The following is a 26386-nucleotide window of genomic DNA, read 5'->3' as shown; positions in this document are numbered from 1 at the left end:
ATCAACTTATTCTGCACTCAGAAGACAGGAAGTGTACTTCCTGAAACGCCAGCAAACTTTTATTTTTATTTTTCAGGTCTTTCTCGTGTGTCCCTGTCTCTACGCAACTCATTTTTTCGCGCTCTGTGTGAATTTTCATGCTTCCAGACTATATATATATATATATATATATATATATATATATATATATCTATATATATATATATATATATATATATATATATATATATATATATATATATATATATATATATCGAAAGGCGTGGGTTCGGTCCCTAATCGGGTGCGTGTCTTTCTTTCTTTGTTTCTCACGTAATTAATTATAAAAAATAGTGTAACGTCCCTAACAGTAAAAAATAGCCTAAACATTCCCCTATGCCTTCTTTGGCGTTGTAAACTGCCGGCATTTCTTTCTGTATTTCCTAACGAATCCCTCATTTTCCAAACCCTATTGTCGTGTATATATGTATATATATATATATATATATATATATATATATATATATATATATATATATATATATATCGATATATGTATATCATAGAGAACGTGACTATTTTCACTTATTTATCAGTGTATTAAAGAAACATGACAAACACACGTCATTCGGCACTAATCAATATTTCGATATTTCGGAAAAAGCCGAATAGCATTGGCAATGACGACTGCAACCTTGATATGTGTCCTTACCGAGTCCCTCGTACCGTATCTTTCTTTTCTGCTACATGAATTACGAGGGATCTGGCTCCAGCAATGGGGATATGCCAATTGCTAACCCGGACCTTCGCCCAAGTCTTACGTTGCTGCCGCTGGGAAAAACGACGTTCTACGTCTCCCGCGGTGGTCAAGGGGCGGCGCTAGTTGACCGGCCTCAGAGCAGTTGTAAATATAATCGCCCGCAGTAAACTCGAGAGAGGAGGGGTCGCGGAATAGCATAAATGGTCAGTGCACCGTACGCGTTATGCGGAGATGTAGCTTCGACTCCCGCTTCCTGAAAAAACGTCGGATTTTTTCGCGACTTCTATTTTCACCTATTTACCCCTGTATCAAATAAACATGACAAACACGTCATTCGGCACTATTAAATATTTCGGACAAAGCCGAATAGCACTGGCAATGACGACTGCAACATTGATATATATATATATATATATATATATATATATATATATATATATATATATATATATATATATACGAAGGATAACTATTTACGAGGACCGCAGCTGCTTGAAGCTACTTTCGCTGCCTCGTCATTGAAATTACGGATTTTACCACACAAACTGTGGCAGTAAGAATGAAAAAAACTTTCTTGAAGAGTTCCTACACTATACCTCTTCGATTGATTTATAATTGATGGCTGCAGGTACCAAAACTTCTCGTGGGAGATCTCGTGATGTTTGTGCCTGATATTCGTGCTGACCGAAACCTGGAAACCAAGGGTGATTCCTCCAGATGTGAACTAAAGGTAAGCACTGAAAATTTGTGCAGTTATAGGAAACTATTTGAGAATAGAACTACTGGTCTAGTAAGGCCCACTTCTTAATTAAGTAGCCTCTATCGAGCAGTTTTCAGCTCAAGCGAAGACAGAAAACCAGGCATACCACCGTCAGTTAACCGCGGTGGGAAACGTGCGATTCTGCAGTTTGTTTAACAGGCAGGTGATGAGTTTGAAGCAGAAAGTGATATTCTGCGTGAAAACCTGGTCCTCTTCTTGTCCAATAACCAAAATGGTTTTGGCTGTAAAGAACGAACACAGGACGTATGTGATACGATGGAATTTGTATATGGGTCTCAATAGTTTGCCCCCCATTGCGTTACCACCGCGCTATCTCCATACATTGCTAGGGGTTGAAGAAAAGTTGTTGTCGTTGTTGCTTTTTTCTGTATAGCACATACCCCATTGAGGGATCGGCGACGAATCGGAAGGTTTGCGGAGGAGCGACTTCGAAATTCTCACTTGAGAAAATTCCTAAAATAATAATTGGAAACTTAACAGTAGTAACATAATTCCTGCCGCATGACGCCTGACGTCTAAACCGGTGCAGGCTGATCTGCAAAAACCCCGATCCGAAACCACAAAAATTGCGCCAATCCACCCTGTGAACGTGATGGGAAAGCAAAGCCGTGAACGGCACCCACAACAATTACCCAAGCGACGTCCCTTAAATTTAGTCATGCTGCTCTACAAAGAATGGCCAAGACGGTGGAGGAGGATGAAAAGGAGGAGGAAAACGAGAAGGAAATGGAGGCAGTACTTCTAATCAGATATTTAAACGGCCCACAGTGCGGCCCAGGTGAGTGGTTCTTTCTTCACTGCAACCCATATGCAGTACGCACCCCCTGTGATCTGTCCACCAACTGTTGCTGGGTAGGCAGACAGGGGTTGAAAAGCAGCATCTCCAATTTCTGTTGTTCGGTAGTTGACGGAAAGAGAGCAGGATGCTCAGGGCTAAAGGTACCCACCCCGATTACGTGGCGGTGTGTCTCTACTTCTGAAAAATATTTACATTCAGCGTCGTAGCAAGTCGGGTGCATTAGGTGAAGACGCGTCGGGGGTGGGAAGGAGCCGGATTGTATGTGCCATAGGGTAGTTTTTTTCTCTGGAAAGGTCAGGGCAAGACAAAGGCAGGGTCTGTCTGAAGGCGATAATGCTGGGTTAGGTCATTGAACGAGTCAAGTGCGTGACTACCTTCGTGCAGCTCCATAGCACTGGGGGTAAAAGCACAGGTATGTTTGTGGGCGTATTACTTGCCCATGTATGGATGCCTGGACGCGTGTCCAGATGAGGTGAATGGAACCATTTGGAGAGTGGGTTCTTAGCACACGCAGTGCAGGTCGGGACACCCAACCCCACGGCTAATTCCGGTAGGCTTGTTGGGAATCGGTAATTAACTTCCGAACCCCTCGTTGACCAATCATGTCTTTGGTCTTGAGTGAGGCACACTCAAGAAGGTCGGTTCTGGAGGTGGCCATGATGACGTCGTACAACTGCGCGCGATGTTGGGAGGCGTCAGGGTAAACAGCTGCATGATCCCCTCAGAGCGTGGTGTTGAGCACTTGAGCCCATGCTTGTCGCCTACCCTCGTCGTGTGAGGGATTCCCATTTCTAAGCAAAGGGAACATCTTTAGTTCTTGCCGTCAAGAGTGCGGGAGTAAATCAAGCAGAGTGAGATTCTGTGCTGACCAGCCAATATGGGTAAGAATGCGGCGAACCACTACAGTTCTGCTCATTCGGGGATTCTGGTTAGAAAGATGGCCAACTATCAGCTCTTCCACCGTGTTGTGGAGCCCCATGCAAAGCAGCCTCTCTGTGGACGCTCTCAGGAGAACACCAGTGGCCTACTCAACCGCCTTTCTAATTATTATATAAAGCATCTTGATGTCCTCCTTGCCGAGAAGAAGACCGGTGACGTATGTGATTCTAGCAAGCACAAAACCTAGCATATGTGATTCTATGTGCAAGCACAAAACCTAGCGTATCTGATTCTAGCAAGCACAAAATCGGATTCCTTGAGGCCTCGCTTCTTGGTGGCAACTCGCCAGATCATGTCTATGATTTTATTGATGCTGTGTTTGAGGCGCTATACATATACGTCACTCTTGGTGTTGGCCTGAAGATGTGGGCCCAGGATCTTGATGCTGGGGCTTGGAGTGAGCCTGGCCATCAAAAAGCATTTGAATGTGTTCCTTGATTTGTCGTTTGGCTTGATGGCGGACGACAAGGATCTGGGATTTTTACGTCAACACTGGAGGCCACAGGCTTTAGAAGACTGGCGCACTAGAAGCGAGATGCCATGCGTTGGTGTGAGCTTTTTTTTATTTTTTAACTCCTAGCACAAGCGCAAGGCGCGCACAGGGGCGCTAGACGTGCCGTAGACGGAGCGCACAGTGGCGCGTGAGATCGCGTGAAGCTATCCCGCTGCATTCAGCGAGAATGCAGGGGGCAAACCCGTCGCTGTGCTTGGTGAGTCCACCACCTGTCTTTTCCGTCTCCGCGTGGACTCGTAGCTGAATTGGTAAGACAACGTGCTCTCACGTTGTTACGCTATTATTTCCAGGTTCGATTCCTGGCGGTACCAGTAGATTTTTTTATTTATTCGCGGGAGTTTTCTCACCAACGGTCACGAGTGAACCCTTTGGGGGTAGAGGTATAAAGCTTTGCTTTAAAAACACAGAAACCTAATGTCGCAATAAGAAAGGCTAATAAAGTTTTCTGTCAAAAGACAATCAAATGTTTAAAAGAGACACAAATAAAGTGTAGTTATTATACGTGGCCAGTAATTATTGCCGAAGCACGTTGGTAGGTCTCGGTACGGCAGTTTTCATAGCGAAACTTTTAGGCGCTCACAATGCCAGGGAATGATGGCCTTCACGTAAACCGTAGGTACCCCTCTCGGCCGATCGATGACACCACTACCCCAACGGGCGCCAATAGCGCAATCTCGGTACGCAAGGCAAATCTACCTGCCTATGCATGCACCGACAAAGAAGCTAACCTTCACACATAAGCTTCGAGTACGTATATCGAGCGGTGAGTGCTATTGGGTGCGACGAGCACCTTTGCGGTGCGGGGCCGTTAGCGGATTGCAATCGCCAAACAACAAAGCCGTAGCTAAATGAAAGGTTGCCACACACGATCTTGCGGAACCACACTTCTTGGGCTGTCGAAGCCATTGCCGGTCCATCTACTTCATACCCTTACCGTTGACCCGGAAGTCCTCCCGCGACGATGCTACGAACGTCCATGCACAATCCAGGCTCGTGCGCCGGGTCACGCGGCACATTACCACCTCATATATATGCATGGATAAACTAGAAGGCCTCCGTTCGGGAGGTTTGAGTACGCACTCCGCATTTCGACTGGCATTGTGAGCGATCCCCGCCTCTGTAGAAGGTGGGCCCTAGTGTGGCTAAATTAGTTCAGCTGTTTCACCCAAGTTTACAAGCCTGGAACTATATTTAATTTGTTTCGCTGTTCTGTTATCTTTGAACGATGCATTTTAACTATAAGACAGGAATGATATATAGCCATGTAGTCTCACTCAATTCTCAAAAATAATAATGGTATTTCACTCCCAAGGACATTACTTGCACAAATTTCCACGGACATGCCATTTTGCCTTTCAGCACATGCGGACATCTGGCGTAATGTGCAATATGTGTTTTTTTTTCTAGCTTTCTGTTAGCTTGGCCGAGCAATACTAAAAAAATCCCGCCATCTCGACGAAGTGAATGATGATGAGAGGGGCGAAGCTAAAATGCTTACTGGTAAAACCGTCAAACATTCGCCCACACATCATATAAAGACTCGACACGTTGTTATAGGTCTTCATGACGGCGCGCACCATCTGAATGAGTGAAGGACATAAGGCGCGTTCATAGCCATGCTCGCGTCTTGGTTTGTAGCGTAGTGGGATGAGTGGCACGTACCTCTCGTCGCGGCGAGAGAGTCATGGGGTCGAAACCGGGTGCTGCCGCATGGCACTCGACACGTTGTTATAGGTCTTCTTAACGGCGCGCACTATCTGAATGAGTGAAGGACATCAGGCGCTATTCATTCAGACCTTACCTTACCTTTCCCCTTCTTTTTCTGTTTTCCTCTTTTTTCCCATTGTTCCTCTTTCCCACGTGTAGAATAACATACTAGGCCGCAGCCTAGTCGACATTGTTGTCTTTCCTTTACCTTTCTCTTTCTCTGGCAGGCCTTACCTTGTCAGAAAATTGAACATTTAGGGCTCTACATATTACCAAGCATTTTCACATGATGTGTATATTTTTTGTTTCGCCAAAACGTTTTGCTAGCTTTATTTATCGCAGGAATATATGTTTCTATTTTCACTGTATTTTAGGTTAAAATTATACTGGACTTCTAACTCATAAAATAAGCCGTGGGCACTTTGACTAATTAAGAGCTTGGTGAGTATGTTCAGCAGCGATAGAAACTCCGCAGAGATACCTTGAGCTATAAAAATTCGCTCACTTGCCTCCCCACAAGCCTGGAACACACGTGGGTTCGACTCGTTCATGCATTAGCACCTCGTTGCTTGGCCATGTACCAGGAAAAAATTATCTTGGTAATTCAGCCAACATCTGGCCTTCGCTTTACTTTAACGGTGCTCCGTCCTCCCGGAAGACTATCTGAGCTGTGTCTTTCTGTCGTTACCACATTTTTTCTCTCCTCTATCCTTTCGAAGCTGCCCTGTATTCTTCCTTGTAGATATTTTCCCTGATTAGAGACAGAGACGTTTAATAGTTAAGAAATGGTCACCGACGAAATATTTTTCAGGGTGTGATGGGTAGATATGGTTACATTTTCGCATACATGCTGGCCTAATGTGGCCCTGCGGTGGACGGCCAGCCTGGCTTCACAAAGAATAGCTATTGGCATGATTAAGAGCGAAACAACTTCTGAAAAGACACCTAAAGAACTATATTTGAAGGAACATCCGAAATGGCAGTAAACGAACAAGCTAGAACTTCCCCGATTCATTTCCATTGATAATGGGGCCATGCCGACATAGCGCAAGTTTGGTTCATTGGAAAGAGGGCTTCATTAGAATCACACTGACACAATTTTCAACGTACGATTTGCTGAAATTAGCTACTTAATTAGGTGAAAAGGGAATGATCATGCGACCCTCTAGCTCATTTCTTCCAACACAGCCTATCATGTCATGCGTGCCAGCCCTGAGATTGGGTAAGACTGGCAAAAGCAAAGGCACATTTGGCAAATGACGCAAATTAGGCTTGTCGAACGAACTATTCGCACTTACATTTATGGTGCATTCTTTTTAGAGCAGTAAGAATGGTGCAAACACAAACGTATCGATGCGTACCACTGTCGGTAATGCGCGTAATATGCTTGTTTTAGCTGCACAGCACTGCGGCGCACTTTCGGATTTTCTCAGACGGCACTGGCCGGTTGGTGTAAGCGACGCTGTCTTAGGTGCCCATATTTGTAGAGTGGACACCATGTTTTACGGAAGGATTATTTTCTATTTTAACAGAACCAGGCGAGGTAGAAATACGGTGAAAAACAAAGCAAAGGCGGTAAACTGGCCGGCGCGGTATGGTGCCACCATCTAGGTTGACTAACTTTAAACAAGGCTCCCCAGCACACTAGGTTTAGCTTGAAGACCTGCTCCTGTGATGTCATTGCATAGTCAGGACAACTCAAGATTTGGAAGGAGAATCAAAATTTAACCTAAATTGGTTAATTTCTCAGTAAATAAAGCATCGTTTGAAACCAGACAAGCGCTGGAGCACTACAAAACACGAAATCTTTCGAGTAAAACAAACTTCTATTATTTCTGCTTGGCCCCTTTAAAAGGACACTGCGGTGAATTTTCCAATCTTTGTTTCCGTTTACATTGCGTGGACTGGCTGAAATGAACACAGTTTTCAACGTTTATTCCGTCAATAAAGCTGTTTTTAATTTATAAACCCAGAAAGAAGAAAAAAATACCATAGGAGTCTGTAACCGCCGCAACACCTAACACCAGTGACGCGAATTCGAAATAAGGTGTGATAGCATGATGTCCCAGAGTGTTTTTTAAACGTTTCGTTTTGGTTTCGCTGAAACAACATGCTTGGAATCCGACGTGATAGCTTGATGGGCATTCTCGATCTCTCAGTAACCTGCATGCCGCGCTTACCTGGTGTTGTTAGCTGTAAAACGCGAACGATAAATGTGGAAGGATGGCTTCGAATCGCACCAATCACTAGTCGAGGCACACGCAGTGGCTGAACGCTCTCTGGGTCACTGGAAAAGCTCAAATGCGAGGCCCTTTGCCCACCTTCCCTGCTTTACAGTGGTCCTGCCCCGTGCCTGTGTCGTAACAGGCGTGTTCGCATCAGGCCGAGAGTCGAATTCAGTTGTCCGGCACGATGCCCGCAAGCAGTCCGTGGTTATGTCAACACCACACCAACGAGAACCCGGCAGTGCGTTACTGTCAGTGTGGACGCTTTCTGCAAACACGCTAGTTGAAAAATGAAGGCTGCCTAACATCATTGGGAATGTAATATAGAAAACGTTACCGAAAACACCAAAAGCAAAGGGTAAAAACATGCGCTATCGGAGCTTCCAACGTGTGAATTAAAAAACGTTGTAGCCAGTGCTTCAGACCGCTCACTCATAACAACATCGCTTTCGGTGAGGGTAATGTAAAGCACATATCGTATAGCCTGTTTGTTTAGTTTCAGCGCGCCGAGAAGCTTACATCAAGTATTTCTTGAAGGATGGTCGTGCAGTGTTCTTCCACGCAAATTCCAACAAAATCTCAGCTCCAGCGACTGAATTGCGTAGGCAGAGACGCAATCGCAACTTTGTGGTTGTGCTGCTTACCATTGTGCTAGCTCACCCTGCGCAAAAGCTGCATTTAGCAACTTGCATTTATGCTTTACTCTGAAAGTTACGGTTGATTTTAATTTATTACTACCTATATTATTCCGCTGGTTCCATAACGGCGCTGCAGAAGGCTTTGAAGAGCATCCGGCAGCTTCGGCTGGCTCCTAGCTTATACACAATGCACGCAGCCGCCCCCTCTCCCGTGCTGTGCTTGACAGAGCCGTACATGAAGAGATGCACGTCACTGCTGACCTCGTCCTGCAGCAGGGAGGCTGCCCTCGGGCGCTGTGGTCCGCTTGTTGCGAACCCCGCGCAGGGTCGTGGTGGTCTGTAGGGCATAGCCGGTGTCTGGTTGGGGCGGCTTCTGGCGGGGTCGGTTCGGCATCTTCATGACCTCCTTGACTATAGTGAGCAGGGATCCTATGTTCGAGTTGGGCTGGCTACGGAACCTCTGCCTGGAGCGCAGCTCCGTCGTGTGTGGTCAGCAGGCGCTGGATGTTCTGCACCACGTCTGCAAGGCGCGAATCTCAATGGGCCAGGTGCCCGCTTCCGTATAAATTCCCGCAACTGGAGACGTGGAGAGGAGGTCCAGGCAGAGGCGGATGGCGCGGTTCTGGTCGACCTCCAACTCCTGCCACCGTCTTGTTCCGTAGCAGGCGAGTGGAAGCGCGTAAACCACAGCTGCGAAGGTCATGTCGTGGAACATGCGCTGCGCCACTTGGTGTGAGCAGGCATTGCCTCTAGCAAGAAGCTGCTGCATGCCTTGGAGCACCCGTGCGCTGCGTGCCCGGAGGTCCTTGATATCCAGCAGCCATGTGAGCCGGCAGTCAGTCAGCAGCCACAGCTACTTCACGGTCAGCCTCCAGGGAAGAGACCGTTCATTGAGTGTGGAGGGCAGTGTTGCCATTCCAGACTGCATCCTCATTGGAGCAGCATGAAGGCCTGTGTTTTGGCCTGCCAGAGCTGTAGGCCACGGCTCTTGAGGAAGACTGTAACTGCTCCCAGAGCCTCCTGGAGACACGCCTTGACTGTGTGGCAGTCTTCGGAGAGGCCATGGGTCCCGAGTGCCATGCCGCCAGAACCCGGCCTGTCAGAACGCTGGTAGATTTTTTTAGGCGTGTTACAATTTCGGCACACTTGGCCGTCGATCAAATGCAGTGGAATGCCGAGCTAAAGCGGCTAAGTTGTCAGAACTGCTTTAAGGTCAGATATTTTGCGCCTGTCTGCCGCTCACGAGGTAAAGTGAAGTCTCCATTTATCCGGGAGGGCAAAAATATTTCTGAAGCGAAACCTTAAATTTCTAATCTACAGATGAGTCCTGACTGTACACGGAGAAAACTTATCCTCATCAAAGTTAATTTTAATAAACCCACACTGAGCCTGCGCTAGAAGACTGGGTAGCGTTTATACCTACCGAGTGAAGAAACTTTTTAGCACATTTCTATCAATGTCCGCAGAAGAATGCCAAAGTGAAGTTGTGCTACTACCCACGGCCACGGATCGCAGTGAATGGTTGCTTCCTGGGGAACGTATCCAACAAGCAAGGTCGCACAAGTGTTCTTTGTTATTTCGTGGAACGTCGTAGATCACTTCTGGGACAAGATGTCATACACAATCTCCATCTCTTCTTTGAAGGTCATACACTGTATTGTCAGCGAACCGATTAAGTGGTAACTTCACCGGCTTCTAGAGTGGGAACAAGAATTCACCAAGTGCGTGCAGCATGACGACTGAATGGGAAGATACGTGAGTAGAGCACGTCCATTCCTGCACGGACTGCTCTGATTCTGTCCTGTGAATTGTCTCGCAAAGAGCGGCGAGACTGCCGGTTGAAGCAAGCTACACGAAATGGCAGAGACAAAACTGAACAGCCACACGGACACTGCACGCGCAATAAAAAACTCATGTATTCACACCTTGTATGCAGAACAAGCGCTGCAGGAAAATTTAAAGACGATAGTCTTTCTCGGGTTACTGGAACCCATAAAGTTTCGTCTGTCTCGGTATGTTGTTGTTCCAGCCAATCGGCCAAGAATAAAATAATTCTGCAAGGCAACTTTTAGAGATCGACAATTTCCAAACTAGTGTATCTGTAAACACTCTTCATATTTGTCATACTATCCACCAAGAATCAAACCTTAGGCATTGTGTCACAAAGGCAAAGATGACTCAGTTGGCTTGAAAAGAAAACTAGTTTATTGGAGCGAACTTGTGCTCCCCTAACAACTAAAAAAATATACAGGAGGAGAAGCAGCAGTCAACAAAGTGACGTGCGCAGGCCACTGTCGGTGAATCGAACGCCGCGGTGTCAGCTCTTCTGGTATTTATCTTTCGGCGCGTGCGTTTCACTAACCGTCGAATTACACCAAGAACACTGTAGATCAAAGAAGGTTATTTTAGGCGAGTGATGTCAGGGCAAAACACTATCCCTATCAAGGGATAATCCATGCGACATAACAAATAAAGCATGGAACAAGCGCTAAACTTAGTACACAGATAGCCAGTGCTGTACACGTTCCTCTAAAACAGGAACAAAAGCTTGTTCCTTGTTCCTTCCCAATATTGAAAGGAGTTCCCGTGACAAGTTCCCTTATTGCGAAAAGAACGCGTTCCAGTTCCACTTCGATCATAGAAACGTGTCGTTAAATTTACGTTACATTTCATTTTTTAAAGTTAAGTATTCTGTCGGTAAATGCCGAGGCGAAATAAAGTGCGTAATTTAAACTCACACCACACTACGTATATTATACGGACAGGAACACCGGCGGCAGCAGATCATCATGAGATAAAAAGGATCCAAAGAAATGCTCCCAGAAAACTTCTTTCGTGGAGCACCGGAAAAACTCCAGATATGTCTAACTGCGATTTTGGTTTAAAAATGACTCGAAACGAACAGCCTGTGCATGCCGAGAACACCGAAAGTGTTGTGAGCAATGATCATGAAGATAGCGACAATGGTAGCTCATGACATGTGACCAACCAACATGTAAGACTACTAAATATAAACGCTCGCAGTATTACAAGCAAAACTGAACACCTTGAAGCTACACTTCTAGCGCAGAATCCTCACCTTGTTGCCCTTACCGAGACGTGGCTTGATACTTTCTTCAGTGATGATGATGTGGTGCCGCCGGGTTTCAAAATTTTTTGAAAGGACAGGGCAACTAGGGGGGGTGGTGGGCGGTTATTCTGAAAGACTGTATAAGAGCTACATTGCTATCTCATGTGCCCGATCTTGAGTGCTTGTGTTTAAACCTGACACTTGGCGGCCAGGATTTCGTGTTGTACGCACTGTACCGGGCTCCTGATTCAACTAGCGATTATCTAGCAAAATTGCATGCTCACATGCTACAATTCAACGATCGAAAAGTAATATTAGCAGGAGATTTTATTATTCCTGGTATTGACTGGGAAATATTAGAAGCCGGCTGTGACTCTGTTAATATTTCTTCCGTGTTTATATTATGATTGACCTCAATCTTGCGCAAGTTGTGGTTGATCCTACCCGTGTTACAGAGTCAACATCTTCATTGCTTGATCTGGTATTTTTACATGGATCAATTGTCCAGTACGACATGTCCGTGATCACTGGCATATCGGACCACAGTTGGGTTAGTGTTTCGTTCTCCCTGCATGTAAACCGCTCTAAGGATACGCATGTCCCAAACCTGTTAAACATTGTGCGCGCGCTCAAGATTCACGACTTTTTGAGTTTTTAGAAGATCATGTGGCCGAGTTTTGTGGCGACAACGTGGAACACCTTCGGAAAAAATTCACGAACATCTTAAGTTTTGTTTAGATACATTTATTCCCAACAAACTAAAAAACGCACTAAGTTTACTCCGTGGGTAACGAGACATATACTCAGTAAAACGAAAGGCTGAACGCCTCAGGAAAAATAGGGCAGTTTCCCCCGCCTACGTGAAGTCCGGTATGCTTTACATGAAGCGATTCAACGCGAGAAAAGCTTTTATTTCAATACTACATTGGCTAATTTTATTACCGATGATCAGCAGAAGTTCTGGGCCAACATTAGCGATCGCAAAAAGAACGTAGAACAAATTTCCGTGAATGGTTATCTGATATCGGATGCGAAAGCGATTGCTGATCATTATAACTCCTTTTTTCATAGTGTTTTCTCTCAGCATTCTCAGCCTGTAGCTTTTGCACATGATCCAAATATTCTAACAGTAAATTTAGTTTCATACGAAGGAGTTCTAAACATGGTTCTTCGCATAAAAGTAAAGTCTTCCGGTGGGCCAGAGGGAATACCGAATGAATTTTTCCGGCGGTATGCCGAGCCCTTGTCCAAATACCTTGTTACAATTTTTCAGGCTTCAATTCGTACTGCAATATTACCTAAAGAATTGAAAATGGCTCGTGTTAAGCCAATTCCCAAAAAGGGAGACCCTCTTCTTGTCTCCAATTCTCGGCCAATTTCGATTATATCGTCTTGTATGAAAATGTTAGAACACATTGTCACAACATTCATATCGAAACACCTAGATGAGCATAACATTTTATCTCCGTGCCAGCATGCTTTTTCGAAAAGATTTCTCAACAACAACTCAGTTATGTACAGTCATTCATTCTCTTGCATCTGTGATTGATAAGGGCGCCGAAGTCGGCGTCATATTCTTAGATTTCTGCAAAGCTTTTGACTGCATCCCCCATAATAAACTTATGGTTAAATTACAGCTCATTGGACTTCCCAATTTTCTATTAGCCTGGATTTCTAACTACTTGTCTGATCGCTCCCAGTTTGTGTGCATTAAGGATCAATATAAATACTTCTGCCTGTTACTTCAGGTGTTCCACAGGGCAGTGTACTCGGTTCCCTACTTTTTGATATACTGTAATGATGTAGTAAATTGTGTAAACCCACCTGTTAATGTTCGTCTTTTTGCGGAGGATTGTATTCTGTTTAACTCGATAGCTAATCCTGATTACCACGCAGCTCTCCAGTCCACCCTAAACAATATATATCTATGGTGCAACCAATGGGGAACGAAACTGAACTTGGGTAAATCAGTTATCCTCCGTGTCACTAACAAGAAAAAGCCCTTCCTAACTGAATACACGCTCTCTAACCAACCTCTTCATGAAATTAAGGAATACAGGTATCTTGGTGTCACTCTAACAAATAATTTCAGTTGGAATTTCCACATTAAACAACTTTCTTCCGCAGCTTTCCGCAAATTATGCATGCTAAGACACAAAATTAAGGATGCTCCTACAAAAATGAAACACTTAGCTTACCAATCCTTGATACTTGCGAAATTATAATATTTATTAGTTGCCTGGGACCCTTATACTAAAACTAACATTGACGCATTAGAAAAAATTCAGCGGAGGGCAGTTCGTTTCTTTTATTCTCTCTATAAGCCTGGTAGTTCTGTCACTAATGGTATGCTTTCAAATGGTATCCCTTCTTTGCAGTCAAGACGCAGATCCTCGCGCCTGAAATTTTTGTACCTCCTTTCAAACCGCAAGCTTGCTCTGAACCCTGACCCCTACTTCACACCTCCAAGAACACGTCAGACCCGCCTTTCACACGCACTTTCTTTGTGTAGGCCCGAGTTCCGAATTCCGAGACGGAACTCGGGCCTACACAGCGAGGGGAACCTTCTTTCTTCCTCCTTTGGCGAACTGCTTGGTTGGTTGGTTGGGTGGTAGGTTGGTTGGTTGGACCATTGAATCATGGCGATGTTGTGCTAGAGCGCCCAGCCCAAATTCACTTCATGTGGCGACGCACCACGGCAGGGCCGATTCGCGCCTCTGTCAAACCGCCCGCGAACGACGTGCTCCGACCGGCCGGCACCGGACAGTCACCTCTCTTGTTCCCTTCTCAACGGCTGGGCCGAATAATGCCCAGGACGACCGGCTGGCGGCAGACACGCAGCTACATACCTGAAGAGGATGCCGCTGTGTCGCCTTCCCTTTTCTGTCGTGGCTTCTCGGCTGCCTAAGCCGCTTCGCCTCCATCCGTCGGATTTCAAACTTCGGCCGGCGAGAGTTCTGATTGGAGTGATTAAAACTTCTAGGGGCTGCAATGGACTCCGGAGGGTATAAAACTCGCCCACAAGCACAGCGATCGCAGCACTTATCGGTTGCACTTTTCGGAAGCACCGCGTAACGCGTGCTGTCACATTTGTGCGAGTTATGTAAAGCTTTAGTTGCCGTTGTGCATACTGTATTGCTCGTACTAACTTGCGAGGCGCGCATGCAGGCAACCATGAGAGTGCGCCGTCACTCGTTACGTTCCGCGAGATGGCGGTACTTGTCTGTGGTAACCACATCACTGTGTTTCACGTTACAAACACTACCTCACCGAACGCAAAGTATTGCCTCGAGTGCAATGTGAGTGCGCATAATAATATCTTTGTTGACGTCACCGTTTAAAATCCGATTGAAACGGTGCAGGCGGCGAACTTCGGTGTTTTTCCGTGTCTTCGGCGTACGGGCGCAGTGGCCAAAGCCGCGCTATTACCGTGTCGCATCGGACAAGTCTGTGGCCGTTTCCAGTGCTACCAAGCGAAGCAATTGACGGCGAAACATTTCAACGAATTCCGCATATGTAAACGTTGCTTTATCTGTTCGTCGGCTCAAGAACTTCTGGTCGGCGCCGCGTCGATCGCGGACGGAGCAAGGCAACGTCGCAGCACCGTGGTGACCGCGTTGTGAACGCCAGTCCCAACAGCGGTGACAGCGTCGGGATGGCTGATTCCCAACAGTGCTGACAGTGCTGGGATCGCCCAGTCCCAATAATAGATGGCAGCTGCGGAATCAACCGGCAACGGCTACTACCTAGTGTGGTAATGCTCTACGTTCACCCTCAGTGCACCAGACTTCTACAGCACAGGTTATCGTAGTTTAGAGAAGGGCTGTATGAAGCACTGCGGAAAACTTTGATTTCTAACCTGGAGAAAGTGTGTTGTAACCAGAGATTGTGCCGATGGTGTAAACGAAGTTGCGTAAGGAATTGCTTGCGCCTACCTTACTAGTTTCTCGATAGTGTAGGAACGGCAAGGGAATTCTAGCGCGGGCAAGCAGCAAGAGGCTAGTGAAAAATATAGAGGACCTTAACGAAACTCATCGAAATTTGCTGGGAGCTAGGCCTTGACTTACGCCGTGCGTAACGGAAGCTACGATCCTTGAGATCATGTGGCAGGAGAACGTAGCGGCTCAGGAAGTCGATGAGGCCATAGCTGACATCATTCAAGTCAATTTCAATTCAATTTGTTTATTTTTCACTAAACAAATACACCAGGTAAAAAATGGTGAAAAAATGGCGGCCGAAAAAAAACTGCAATAAAGCAGCTTCACAAAACAAAGGAGAAGTGCAAACACAAGGCATACATACATACTGTTAGATGATTCATTTCCTACTCGGTAAAATTTAACACACAGGGACAAAAAAAGAAAAAAAGCGAGATAGCTGACGAAACAAGGTAAAACGCAAAATAGAAACAGTATTTGTTCAGTCTGGAAAAATCTAAATGAAGACGTGCGCCGTAAAACGAGATAAAAGCAACCTGTATATTCAGCAATGTAGCGCTTGTCACATGTAAAAACAAGTACATAAAATGCAAACAGGCAACGAAATAAGATTTCAGGACATGGTCTCTAAGAATTCCAATGACATAACATTCGTACGCAAGAATGACAACGTATACATGAAAGTGACACGAAAAATATTCCCTGCGTTCAGGGACACGTTTTCGCAAGTAAAATTCAAATAAAGCCATAACAACGTTAGTTCCGACATGCTGTTGTCAGTCATAGATAAAGAATCGATGCAGTGCTTATAAAGCTCATTTACTGTGTTGGGTAAAGTGTGGCATAATCTCTGGCCCCCATATTCTGTGCGTGAGAATGGTACCTGCCATGGAGTTTGACATCGACAGGAGTATGGCAAAATCTTTTTTTGTAGCTCAGCTAATTCCATAAATACCGCTAATTTACCCTGTACTGCATTTTTATACCTTCTAATTAGTTTTTATGATATATTTGGAATTCTCGGACTATCCGATTTTTCTTGAATAATTCGTCAGTGTGTGCAATATATGGAACAATTTCAATGGCTCGGAATGCCTGTTTTTTTTGCCAAACCGTGAGTGTGTTTAGATTTTTTGCAGTTGTATTTCCCCATATTATCACACAATAACTGAGCTGCGAATGGAATAAAGAATTGTAAAGTAATTTTTTAATTTCTAAAGGAAGAAAGTACCGATACCTGCTTATTATCCCAACAGTTTTGCGAGATTTTAAGCACACTGAGCCAACATCGTCGTTCAAGGACATATGTTCAGTGAATATTACACCTAACGTTTTGACACATTTCTCAAGCTTTACTGTGTATGGGCCCAAAATAATACTGTTTGGTATAGTTATGGGTGTATTGCGCCCCCTATATAAGACGCACTTTGTATTAGATTCATTAAGCAAAAGGCTATTGGTTTCAGACCAACTTTTTATCTCGCCACAAAGTCTGCCTGCCTGTTCTGTTATGTCAGTTAATTGTTTTCCAATAACGAACACTGTACAGTCAGCAGCATAAAGGACAAAAGTGAATCTTGTACTGATACTGACAATGTCGTTTATGAAATACAGAAAGAGATTGGGACCGAGAATACTTCCTTGTGGCACTCCCTTGACAACCGGTCGAACATTAGTTCTGCACTTATTAATTTCTCTAAACTGTTTACGTGATCCTAGGTACGACCGTAAAAGAGCTAGTATATTTCCTCGAAAGCCATATTTTTCTATTTTAGAGAGCAGAAGATTGTGATTGACGCGATCGAAGGCTTTACTGAAATCGAGGTATATTCCTAGGGTCTTCATTTTTTTCTGAATATTACCTAAAATTACTTCTTTTTGTATCAGTAAAGCAGATTCAGTGGAATGCTTTTTTTAAAACCGTGTTGGCTGCTTGTAATTGAGTGGTATTTGCGTGAAAAACAGTCCGTTCTTAGGTTGATCATTTTTTCAATACATTTCGAAAATATAGGTAATATTGACAACGGCCGGTAGTTGATTTTTGTCCCCGCCTTTGTGAAGTACCGTTACCCTCGCTATCTGCATGCTTTTAAGAAATACACTAGTTTTCAGAACTAAATTATAGATGTGTGTTAACACAGACGCATTAAGGTCTAATACATGTTTTATCGGTGCAATTGCAAGGCTGTCAGCGTCTCTGGTACGACTGCTTTTCAGTCCACGGAAGATTGCGATAACCTCCGATACATCGGTTGGCGTTAAGAACAACGTGTGCGCATGCTTCATATTCTGTTGGCTACGTCAGTGCATCCGCTTTTGTTGGCGCCTCCTGCCAGCTCTGTAAAGTAATCGTTGATTCGATCGGCTTGTTCTTTATCATTAATTACTTTGCCATCAACAATAGCAGTTTGCACTTCAGTAGGATTTGTTTTTCTGTTTAAAACGTCGTTTAATTTATTTTTTTCCGAACTGTTTCAGTTTTGCTAAGACAGTCTGCATTAAATACGCGAATGAAATAATCTTTTTTTGCTTGATCATTCTTTTTGTTTAGATAATTCCTGAAAGCCTTGTACCGTTTCCAATCGCTTTGATCCCGAGTACGAAGAAAGTAATATTAAAGTTTGTTTGTTTTCTATATGTGCCTAAGGATTCCTTTCGTAATCCATGGTTTCCGCGATTTATTTCTTGGTTTAAAGTGTTCTATTGGAAATGACTCAAAGTATTGCATTTTAAACATTTTCAAAAATTCTTCATATGAGGTGTCAGCTTCCTGATGAGCTGAAACGTCTGACCAGTCTATGGCCTGTATTTTGTTTCTAAAAGTCTGTAGTGTGCCTTCACATATAAGGCGGTATGTAGTTTCACAAGGCTTATTGAGCTGGAGGTGGGGCGTCTGTTTATAAAAGCAAATATTGGCATATGATCGCTGATATCGCAGCTTAAAACACCAGAAATGATATGGCTCTTTGGGATGTTCATTATAAACATGTCAAGTAATGATGACGTTGTAGCAGTGACACGCGTTGGTGAAGTAATTACATTGTGAAACCCATTGTGTTGCAGTAATCCTAAAAATTCTGCTGTAGGCATTGATTGGCTTAAGATATTTATGTTAAAATCCCCGCCAAGAACTAGAGTATATCCCATTTTAGTGGCGTACGACAGAATACCATCAAGGAAATTCAAAAATACATGTATACGTCCTGCAGGTGGTCGATAAACGACTGCAAACACTTTTTTGCGTTGCTTAATACACAGTAATTCATAATCATCAGTTATTTCGCTGAAAGGTTCCATCATTTTACAGCCGGTGACGGCCGTCAGGATACACACACCGCCACCTCTACTGTCTGTGCGGTTCAAGTAGGAATGTGTAAACCCTTTTGGTACATAAAACTGGAAATCGTTGTTGTACCATGTTTCCGTGAACATTAGCACATCAAATTTAAACTTGCAAGAAATGAGCAGAGCAGAAATTTCGTCTCGCTTTGGTTGTACAGATCGGGCATTCAAGTGGAGAAGTTTAAGCCATGGTTCAATATTTTTCTCACCACACACTTTGCCGAAGTCCTGTGGAAGAACGCAATCACTAGCCATGACAGATGATCAACGCGACGTTGGGCATGTATCTGTTTCGAGGGTATTACGTTGTGTGCGCAGGACAAATTTTGTCAAGATCACTTTCGCGGTTGATGCGTATTATCTGTGATTTCTCGGTTCGTCGGGCGAAAATGACGCCGCTCTTGACCAAGACAAACTTCCACGCATGTTCGCTCTTGCGAGCACCAGCCGTGAGCACGAGGAGGCTAAAAAGCACGGTGCGTGCGAGGAGGCCGGAGAAAGAGAACTCCGTGACCGCGAAGATGCGAAATAGCAGAAGCGGATGCAGGAAGACGAAAGGCAGGAAGGGAGAGAGCGAGCCGAAATGCAAGTACAGCTAGAGTTGATGAGGCTAGAGTTGAAGCTCCGGCAGTGCTCGCCGGCGTCCTTAGTGGCTGTCCAGCGGTTCAGGCAAGCGGTGCTAGGATTAGGAACCAACTGCAGGCGCCGTTTGTTGTTGGGAGGTCAGGGCCGGAAGATGGAGCGTACGAGGACAAACGCGAAGCGACCGCAATAGTATTCTTGGACAGAGAAACGAGCCAGGAAAACGAGAAGGGTGAAGAGGCGGAGGAGCCGCAGCGAAAGAAAGATTTCGAATCGCCCAAACAGTCCGCTAGTAGTGGTCAGTGCATAACACTCGCGAGTTCTCAAGCGGGGAAGCTCTCGCAGAAACTTTACGCTTCTGCAGCGAGCGAGAGATAAAGAGATGCCTAGCCACGTAGCCCGAACTACGAGAGATGGCGGAAAACGGTCGTTGTAACGTAGTCACCTTGCCAGCGGCTGAAGCGGGTTGCGTGAAACCCTTCGGCGGAGAAACGCAGCCGACGCAGCCAGGGATGAAGAATTGTACATTGTACCCAGTCCTCGATCAGCTGTAGCGCGAAAACGAGTTGAAGGTCGAGCGGAGTCGACAGAGAAAACCAGTGAGCTCGAAGCGAATGAAGCTAACAGGGAAAGTACCGCCATCTCGGAGAGCAATTGGGTACCTAAACGAGATAACGGACCACCTGAGACTTCCAAGAGAGGGCCATACTAGTCCACTGATTGCGTTCATGTGTCAGCCGCAGTTTTAGCGATCTCGGCAGAATGCGAGACTAACGGGAGGCCTTGGAGCATGTAGAATATGCCTTGGTGACTGCTTCCATCCTGAGCGCGCACAGTGCGCGAGATAAGGAGCTTTCAGGCGAGAGTGTGAACAGTAGCGCTAGCCAGACAAAGCCGCACGAGCCCCCGGAAACAAAAAGGGTTCCTTGGGGTTCCAGCTCTAACTCGGGCGATGTTGTGGCAATGCGTTTGAGCGGGACTTGAAAGATGCGCGAGCAACGAAGCCCGCGCGGAGAGTGAACCGAAAGCTCTGGGGGTAGCGTAGACGAGCCTGTTGCGGAATTCTAATTTGCCGCCAACATGAAGAATGATGATGATTTAGAAATGCCGAGAACGGAGTGACGCGTTTGCACGCACGGGGAATGGAGCAGGCAGGCGCGGGAGTTCGGAACGCTGCGCTTGAATACCATGCACGGCTTTTCGTCGCTCTCCCCACGGCGCCAATAAACGCTGAAGAACGGCTTTCCCTTTTCGTAACAGGCCCCCATCGGCCGAAGCGGGTTAGGTCATCCCTATCGACGAGGAAACCCAGCTGGAACGCCGTCCGAGGTAAAATTGGCGTCGCACCCAGTCCTCGATAGCTGGCATGCAATCAAGGTAGTGCACAGTGCTAATTTTCACCGGAGTGCTAACCATGTGGAGCCAAGGCACTCATTGCGAAAGCGAAAGTTGCGAGCTCTCTCTGCTTTCACGAAAACGCGATTGCGAGGCATGCGTGATGTTGGCCTTGAAATCAGCTCCGCACGAGATTAGGGGCGTCAGCCCTGCGAGCTCGTATATGACCGCGGAAAGAAAACGTATTTCAAATGACGAGACCAGGAGAGGGCGAAACGCTAGTTTTAACGCTGCGTTCGTTTTACCGTTCAGAACAGCCTTTCCGGTCATGTTGAGCTTCCGTCTCAAAAACGTGCCGTATTGCTTCTGGAAACTAACCAATCACCTGTTTCGTGGCCTGTCTTAGTACGCGCTCCCTTACCTCGGCGATGTCGCCATCTTTCTTAACACATTGCAGGAACATGTAGAACGCTTGGTGTAGAGGGTCACTCCTGGTGTAGATGGTCACAACTGGGGATAGAGAGTTATCTAGGAGAGTTTATCACGTTTTTTTGGAGTCTGGTGTTCTGACGGAGGAAAGAGGGTGCTTGCGCTGGGTGTTGCTTCTTGTCGGTCGGTTCTTGGCAAGCTGCAGAACGATTAGCGAACGGTGCTGGTCGATACACATGGGCAGTATTGCGATGCACCTGAGATCCGGACCTGGGAGGCGGTACCTGTTCGTGGAAAGAAACGTGCAGCTGCCCTTTTCCTGGAGCACTGAAGGTGAACTTGGACGATCCTGGCGAATGAGCGCGCCCGGCATCCGAGCCACGAGAAGTCACGCGTCTTCCTGGCGCATTCCTGGCGGCTGTGGTGCGGTTTTGCAAGAGCAGACAGCCCAAATTCTCTTTATCTGGCGACGCACGAGGGCGGGGCCGATTCGTGCCCCTGTCAAACCGCCCGCGATAGACGTGCCCCAACTTGCCGGCACCGCAGAGTCGCCTGTCCTGTTCCCTTCGCAACGGCTGGGCCGAATCATACCTGTGACTACCGGCCAGCGGCAGAAGCACAGCGGCATGCCTGGATAGAGTGCCGCTGTGTCGGCTTCCCTTTCTCCGTCGGTGCGACTCGGCTGACTCAACCGCTTCACCTCCATTCGTCGAATTTCAAGCTTCGGCCAACGAGAGTTCTGATGGGAGCGATTCAATCTTCTCGGGGCTGCAACGAACTCCCGGGAGTTTAAAACCCTCTCGGAAGCACAGCAAGCGCGGAACTTATCGGTGGCAATTTTTGGAGGCACCGCGTAAAGACCTGCTGTCACCTTTGTGCGAGGCTTTTTACATACTGTATATAAATGTTGCTGCAACTGTTCGTCGGCTCGGGAACTTCATTTCTCTACTCTGTTCCGCGTCGATAGCGGACGGGGCAAGGCAACGTCGCAGCACAGTGGTGACAGCGGCGGGATCGCCCACTCCCACCAGCGCATACTAACGCGGTTGATTGGCCAAGAAGCTTATTCCTTGTCTTCCTCTTCCTTCGTGCAGGCTTCTCTTGCGGAAGCGCTATGCCATCGGTTCGGTTGATTGGCCACCACACTGAACCGGTTCATCACTCTTCCTAGATCGAGAGGTGTAGCCATGGCTGCGTCCCAATAAAGTGTCCGGTGCTGCTGCACACACCATAGAGCGAGCCTATCGACTGTACGTTTCAGGCTGCTCCAAGTCACAACAACGTAAACCAGCTGGTCTGAGTGTGAGGTTGACTGCGACGTTGATGGACAGATGTAGCTGTACTTCTGAATTTGCATTTTCGGGGTGATAACGTCGACAAAATCAACTCGGTGTCACGTGGTGTCTACCACGTTAGCTGGTTCTCATAAACCTGCGGCGTGAGCATCACTTTGTGAAGAAAGGCACTGCCATCCACTGCCATCGGCATTTCAAACATTGCAAATGAGAAAGGTGGTCCTCCTTCCTCAACCTTGGCACTAACTTTGTGCGTCCTCCCAAGCATCTGGCAGTGACACACTTGGTTTTGCAAGTGATTAGATGGGTAGGAGGACCGGAAGGCACGAAGTCATGACACAGGCATTTTTGTTGTCGAAAATATGTGATTGAGATTGGCTAACACCACGGGACAACCGCAATGCAGAGTACATGCTTGTTTGGAAGCACGCGCCATTGAAAAAATAGATGGGTCCGATGTTGGAAAAAAGATGCCCTTTTCACGGCTTCAAGAAGTCCTTCGAATGTATTTTAGCACTGCCACTCCTACTGATGTTTGCATCAAACGAGGATTTCAGCTTGACAGATGACCCTTCTTCTAATATAGCTACGTGTTGTGAATGAATAATCACAGTGCTTAAACCGTTTCGGTCGCATAGGGGGCTTACGCGCTTGATGATTGCTTTTTGATAGGACAATTTACGTCTGGGGGGTCAGCTTCGGTGAAGATAGATTCGAGAGTGTAGAAGTGTAGAGGTAAGTTGTGATACGGGCCGCGCATGCTCACATTCTGCATGTCTCAAACCAGGCGTTATCACTAGATGTCTCCCAAACAGTCAGGAGCACCTGACTGCTTGGGAGACAAACACCAACCCCACAAGATTTGCACAAGGCCTTAACCTACTGCTGCCTAAGGTCTACACAAACTACGGCAAACAAACAGCCATTTTCGCAGCCATTCAACTATGGAATTCATTACCAATAACAATTAAATTGTCTTATTCTATGCGTTCATTCAACAGTAGTTTAAGATCATTTTTGCTTAACAATCTTTCCGAATAATAAAGTCTCGTATAGTAGTTGTCCTGTTTTTCCAGAGCTAATATTGTATAATTTCTTGTTCTAGTGCTTCCATACTTTATTAGCGTGTTACACTGATCCGTACCTAACTGCGAAATTTTAGTACTTGTACAAAATATTGCTTCTTAATTGCACAGTAATTTAAGACCATGCTTGCTAACTTTTTTTTTTCTTTTTTTCTGAATAATACTTTTTGTGCTTCCCCTGTTTATAGTACTAAAACCTTTTTTTTCTGAGATATAATTGCAGACTTTTTTAATAGTGTTTGCATATCCAATTAGCGTGCTAAACTGACCTGTACCTCGACTGCCTACATATTTTTTAACAACATTTTCGCATTTATTAACAGGAGGTCCCCCCGACAGTTTTACTTTGGGACCTCCTTCTGTACTAATAACTACGTGCAATGTGTATGTACCGAAAAATGTTCAATAAATCCTTCAAATCCTTCAAATTTGCTGTTCGGGTGTTATACACAAGCCTTTTGCCGACTGTACTACCAATCGCTCATTGCCGCTTTTGTTTCTCCCGGACGGGCAGTGCAGACAGCTCTTCTCACAGCGAAAGAAGATACGGAAGCCAAGGTGACGGGCACAGCGACAAGGGAAAGAGTCATCGTACCTGATGCGGGTCGCGCGTGCTCACATTCTACCGGTCTCAAACCAGGCGTTATCCCTACGTGTCGGGCGCGCAGTCCAGAGCACGCCGCTCGCGCATTAGAGACAAGGCTTTTATAGACAAGACTGTACGTGTCGTGTGTGGCATGGGGGCTTCCTAGTTAACCCTTTTCGAAACGTTTGACGAACACATGGACTGATGACAGACGACTTAGAAATGAGCTGTCCATAGCTGTCGTCTGTCCAACTCCTGTTAGCAGCCGTTTATCGTGTGAAAGAAGCACATGAAAATGTTTCCACCAATTGGCATTACACGCCCTCAAATATTAAAAAACGACGGCTCAAGGCGAGGCTTGAAGTTCCGGCTGCACCAAGCCACCGACTGCTCGTGGTTGATTGCACGAGCGATGTTTTTTGCATCCGGGCTTGCCGGCAGAGCAAGTTGCGTCGCTGCAGTCGGGTGCGCTGGCGCGCTGTCCCAATAATTTATATCTTCTGTCACGAGTGCTCGCCGAAATGTGCCCTCAGCGGAGGACCACAACCCACGGAAGACAGAAAGTGGCAAGGACGCTTTCAAGTTCTTCACGTCGTGAGACGGAGAAGACGGCGCCTAATTGCGCCAAAAAGACTCACCAACAGCTGGCCCAGGGTGGCTGGTCACGTGATTTCAGCGTCCCCAGTCCTGGCTGGCGGGGGCGCTCCATTATGCCAGTCGGCCACCGACGAGGCCATTCCAGGGGCGCTGTCAATCCCGGGTGCGAATCTACGTGGACGGATTGGGTCAAGCTAAAGCAAGCGGCTCCGCTACCAAAGGTAACGAAGGTTGCATTGCCAGACAATATGGAAGACCCCAGGCAGCTAAGTGGATCCAGGAGAATGCTCCCCTAAAGGAAGACCTTCAACAGATGAGGGCTGACTTTGTGTTGTTCCTTTAATGTCACTCCTCGCATGGCGAGAGACAGCAAATGCCCCCACCAGGGCAGGCACAGGCACGCTCGAGTAAACGTAGGGCCTCGCACCCGGAAGGAGAGGGGTAGGCTATGGAGACCGAGTCCAACAGCAAAGCTCTGGAGAGCATGAAGCCATCGATTACACAACTTGCTGATATCATTACTACCCTACCGACAAGGATGTCGTCTCTTGAAAGTACTCAGGCAGCGGCTACATCACGCTCGTCTCCGAAAGGCCCGAGTAGGGCACTGTTGCCGACAGGAGCGGTAGCACAAAACCCGGCAAGGGACTGGGTAATTCAGAACAGTAATCATGGTGGGCATTACTAATGTTGCCCAGAAAAACTGTGCTAGCCTTAGGCAGTTAAACTGTGCTAGCCTTAAACGACGCAGGGTTTGGCTGCAGCTTTTTCGCTTTACAGGTGATCACAACACACGTAATTTTGTTACACGAATCTCTCGGTGATTCGTTAACCGTCCCGGGCTATAGAGTCATCTCGGTGCGCATGGAGGGGAAGCGGGGTTTCGCAACTTTGATGATGATGATATTTGGATTTTATGGTGGAAGGCCAGCTAAGGGGAAAGAGCGCCAAACAAAAGTGATTTCATCACAGTGATGTGAAAGTAAAAGTAGAGGGTTTCAGTAAACATACACAAACTAAAACAAGCTAATGAAGATGACTGGTGTAAAGGGCCAGGTTGTCATTATGCATGATAAGAGATGTGTTGTAAAAAATTGACATCGGTGAGAAACCTAAAAACAAGCTTGGTGGAAAACATGGGCTCGTCTCCTAGAAAGTACAATGGGTGAAACGGAACGTGTTGTTTGTATAGTTGTGGGAAGTGTTCGCGTCGTGTGGTGTCAAGTGCCTTACATTGGATGAGTACGTGGATTACGGATAGGCCCTCTCCACACCTGCTGCGCATGGGTTTTGGAGATCCAGTGAGCAAGTGCGAGTGTGTTGCATGTGTGTGGCCTATCCGTAACCTTGCTAGCGTCACTTCGGTGTGTCTGTTGTGTGAGTCAGTTGTGTATCGTTCCAAGTGTGGCTTTATTACATGTAGCTTGTTGTCTGACTGTTCACTCCAGTGTGTTTGCCATGTTTTACGTAGGTGTTGTCTGATGACTGGCTTCGTGTCAGTGTACGGTACTGTTGCTATGTCTAGAGTGTTTCTCACTGCAGTCGCTGCGGCAATTTCATCAGCAAACTCATTGCCCGCGATGACAGCGTGGCCTGGAACCCAGCAGATGGTAACATTCAGACCTGACGCATACGCCGACATCAATAATTTAAAAACCAGATTGACAATGTAATTTTTGGAAGACCTTTGGGATGATAATTTACGCACGACGCTCAGTGAATCCGTGAAAATGATGGAGTTGGCGATATTATGTTCATTGATGTGATTTAAAACAAGGAGTATAC

General features: G+C 46.3%; 1 protein-coding gene across 2 annotated transcripts in view; it reads left to right on the top strand.

Annotated features, from left to right (window-relative positions):
* Nucleotides 1-1241: 1241 nt before the first annotated feature.
* Nucleotides 1242-26386, top strand: part of LOC144165710 (uncharacterized) — a 133999-nt gene continuing 108854 nt past the window's right edge. The window contains exon 1 of one of the 2 annotated variants that reach the window (XM_077695506.1): nt 1242-1469. In XM_077695506.1, coding sequence (XP_077551632.1) covers nt 1398-1469 — 72 coding nt within the window. In that variant the 5' untranslated portion in view covers nt 1242-1397. The remainder of the gene's footprint in view (nt 1470-26386) is intronic. The other variant, XM_077695507.1, reaches the window with a different exon arrangement.

This window comes from Haemaphysalis longicornis, unplaced genomic scaffold (genome assembly GCF_048455015.1).
Source record: "Haemaphysalis longicornis isolate Haplotype H1 unplaced genomic scaffold, Haemaphysalis longicornis Haplotype H1 scaffold_148, whole genome shotgun sequence".
NCBI lineage: Eukaryota > Metazoa > Arthropoda > Arachnida > Ixodida > Ixodidae > Haemaphysalis > Haemaphysalis longicornis.
This window is presented reverse-complemented; position numbering and strand designations above follow the sequence as displayed.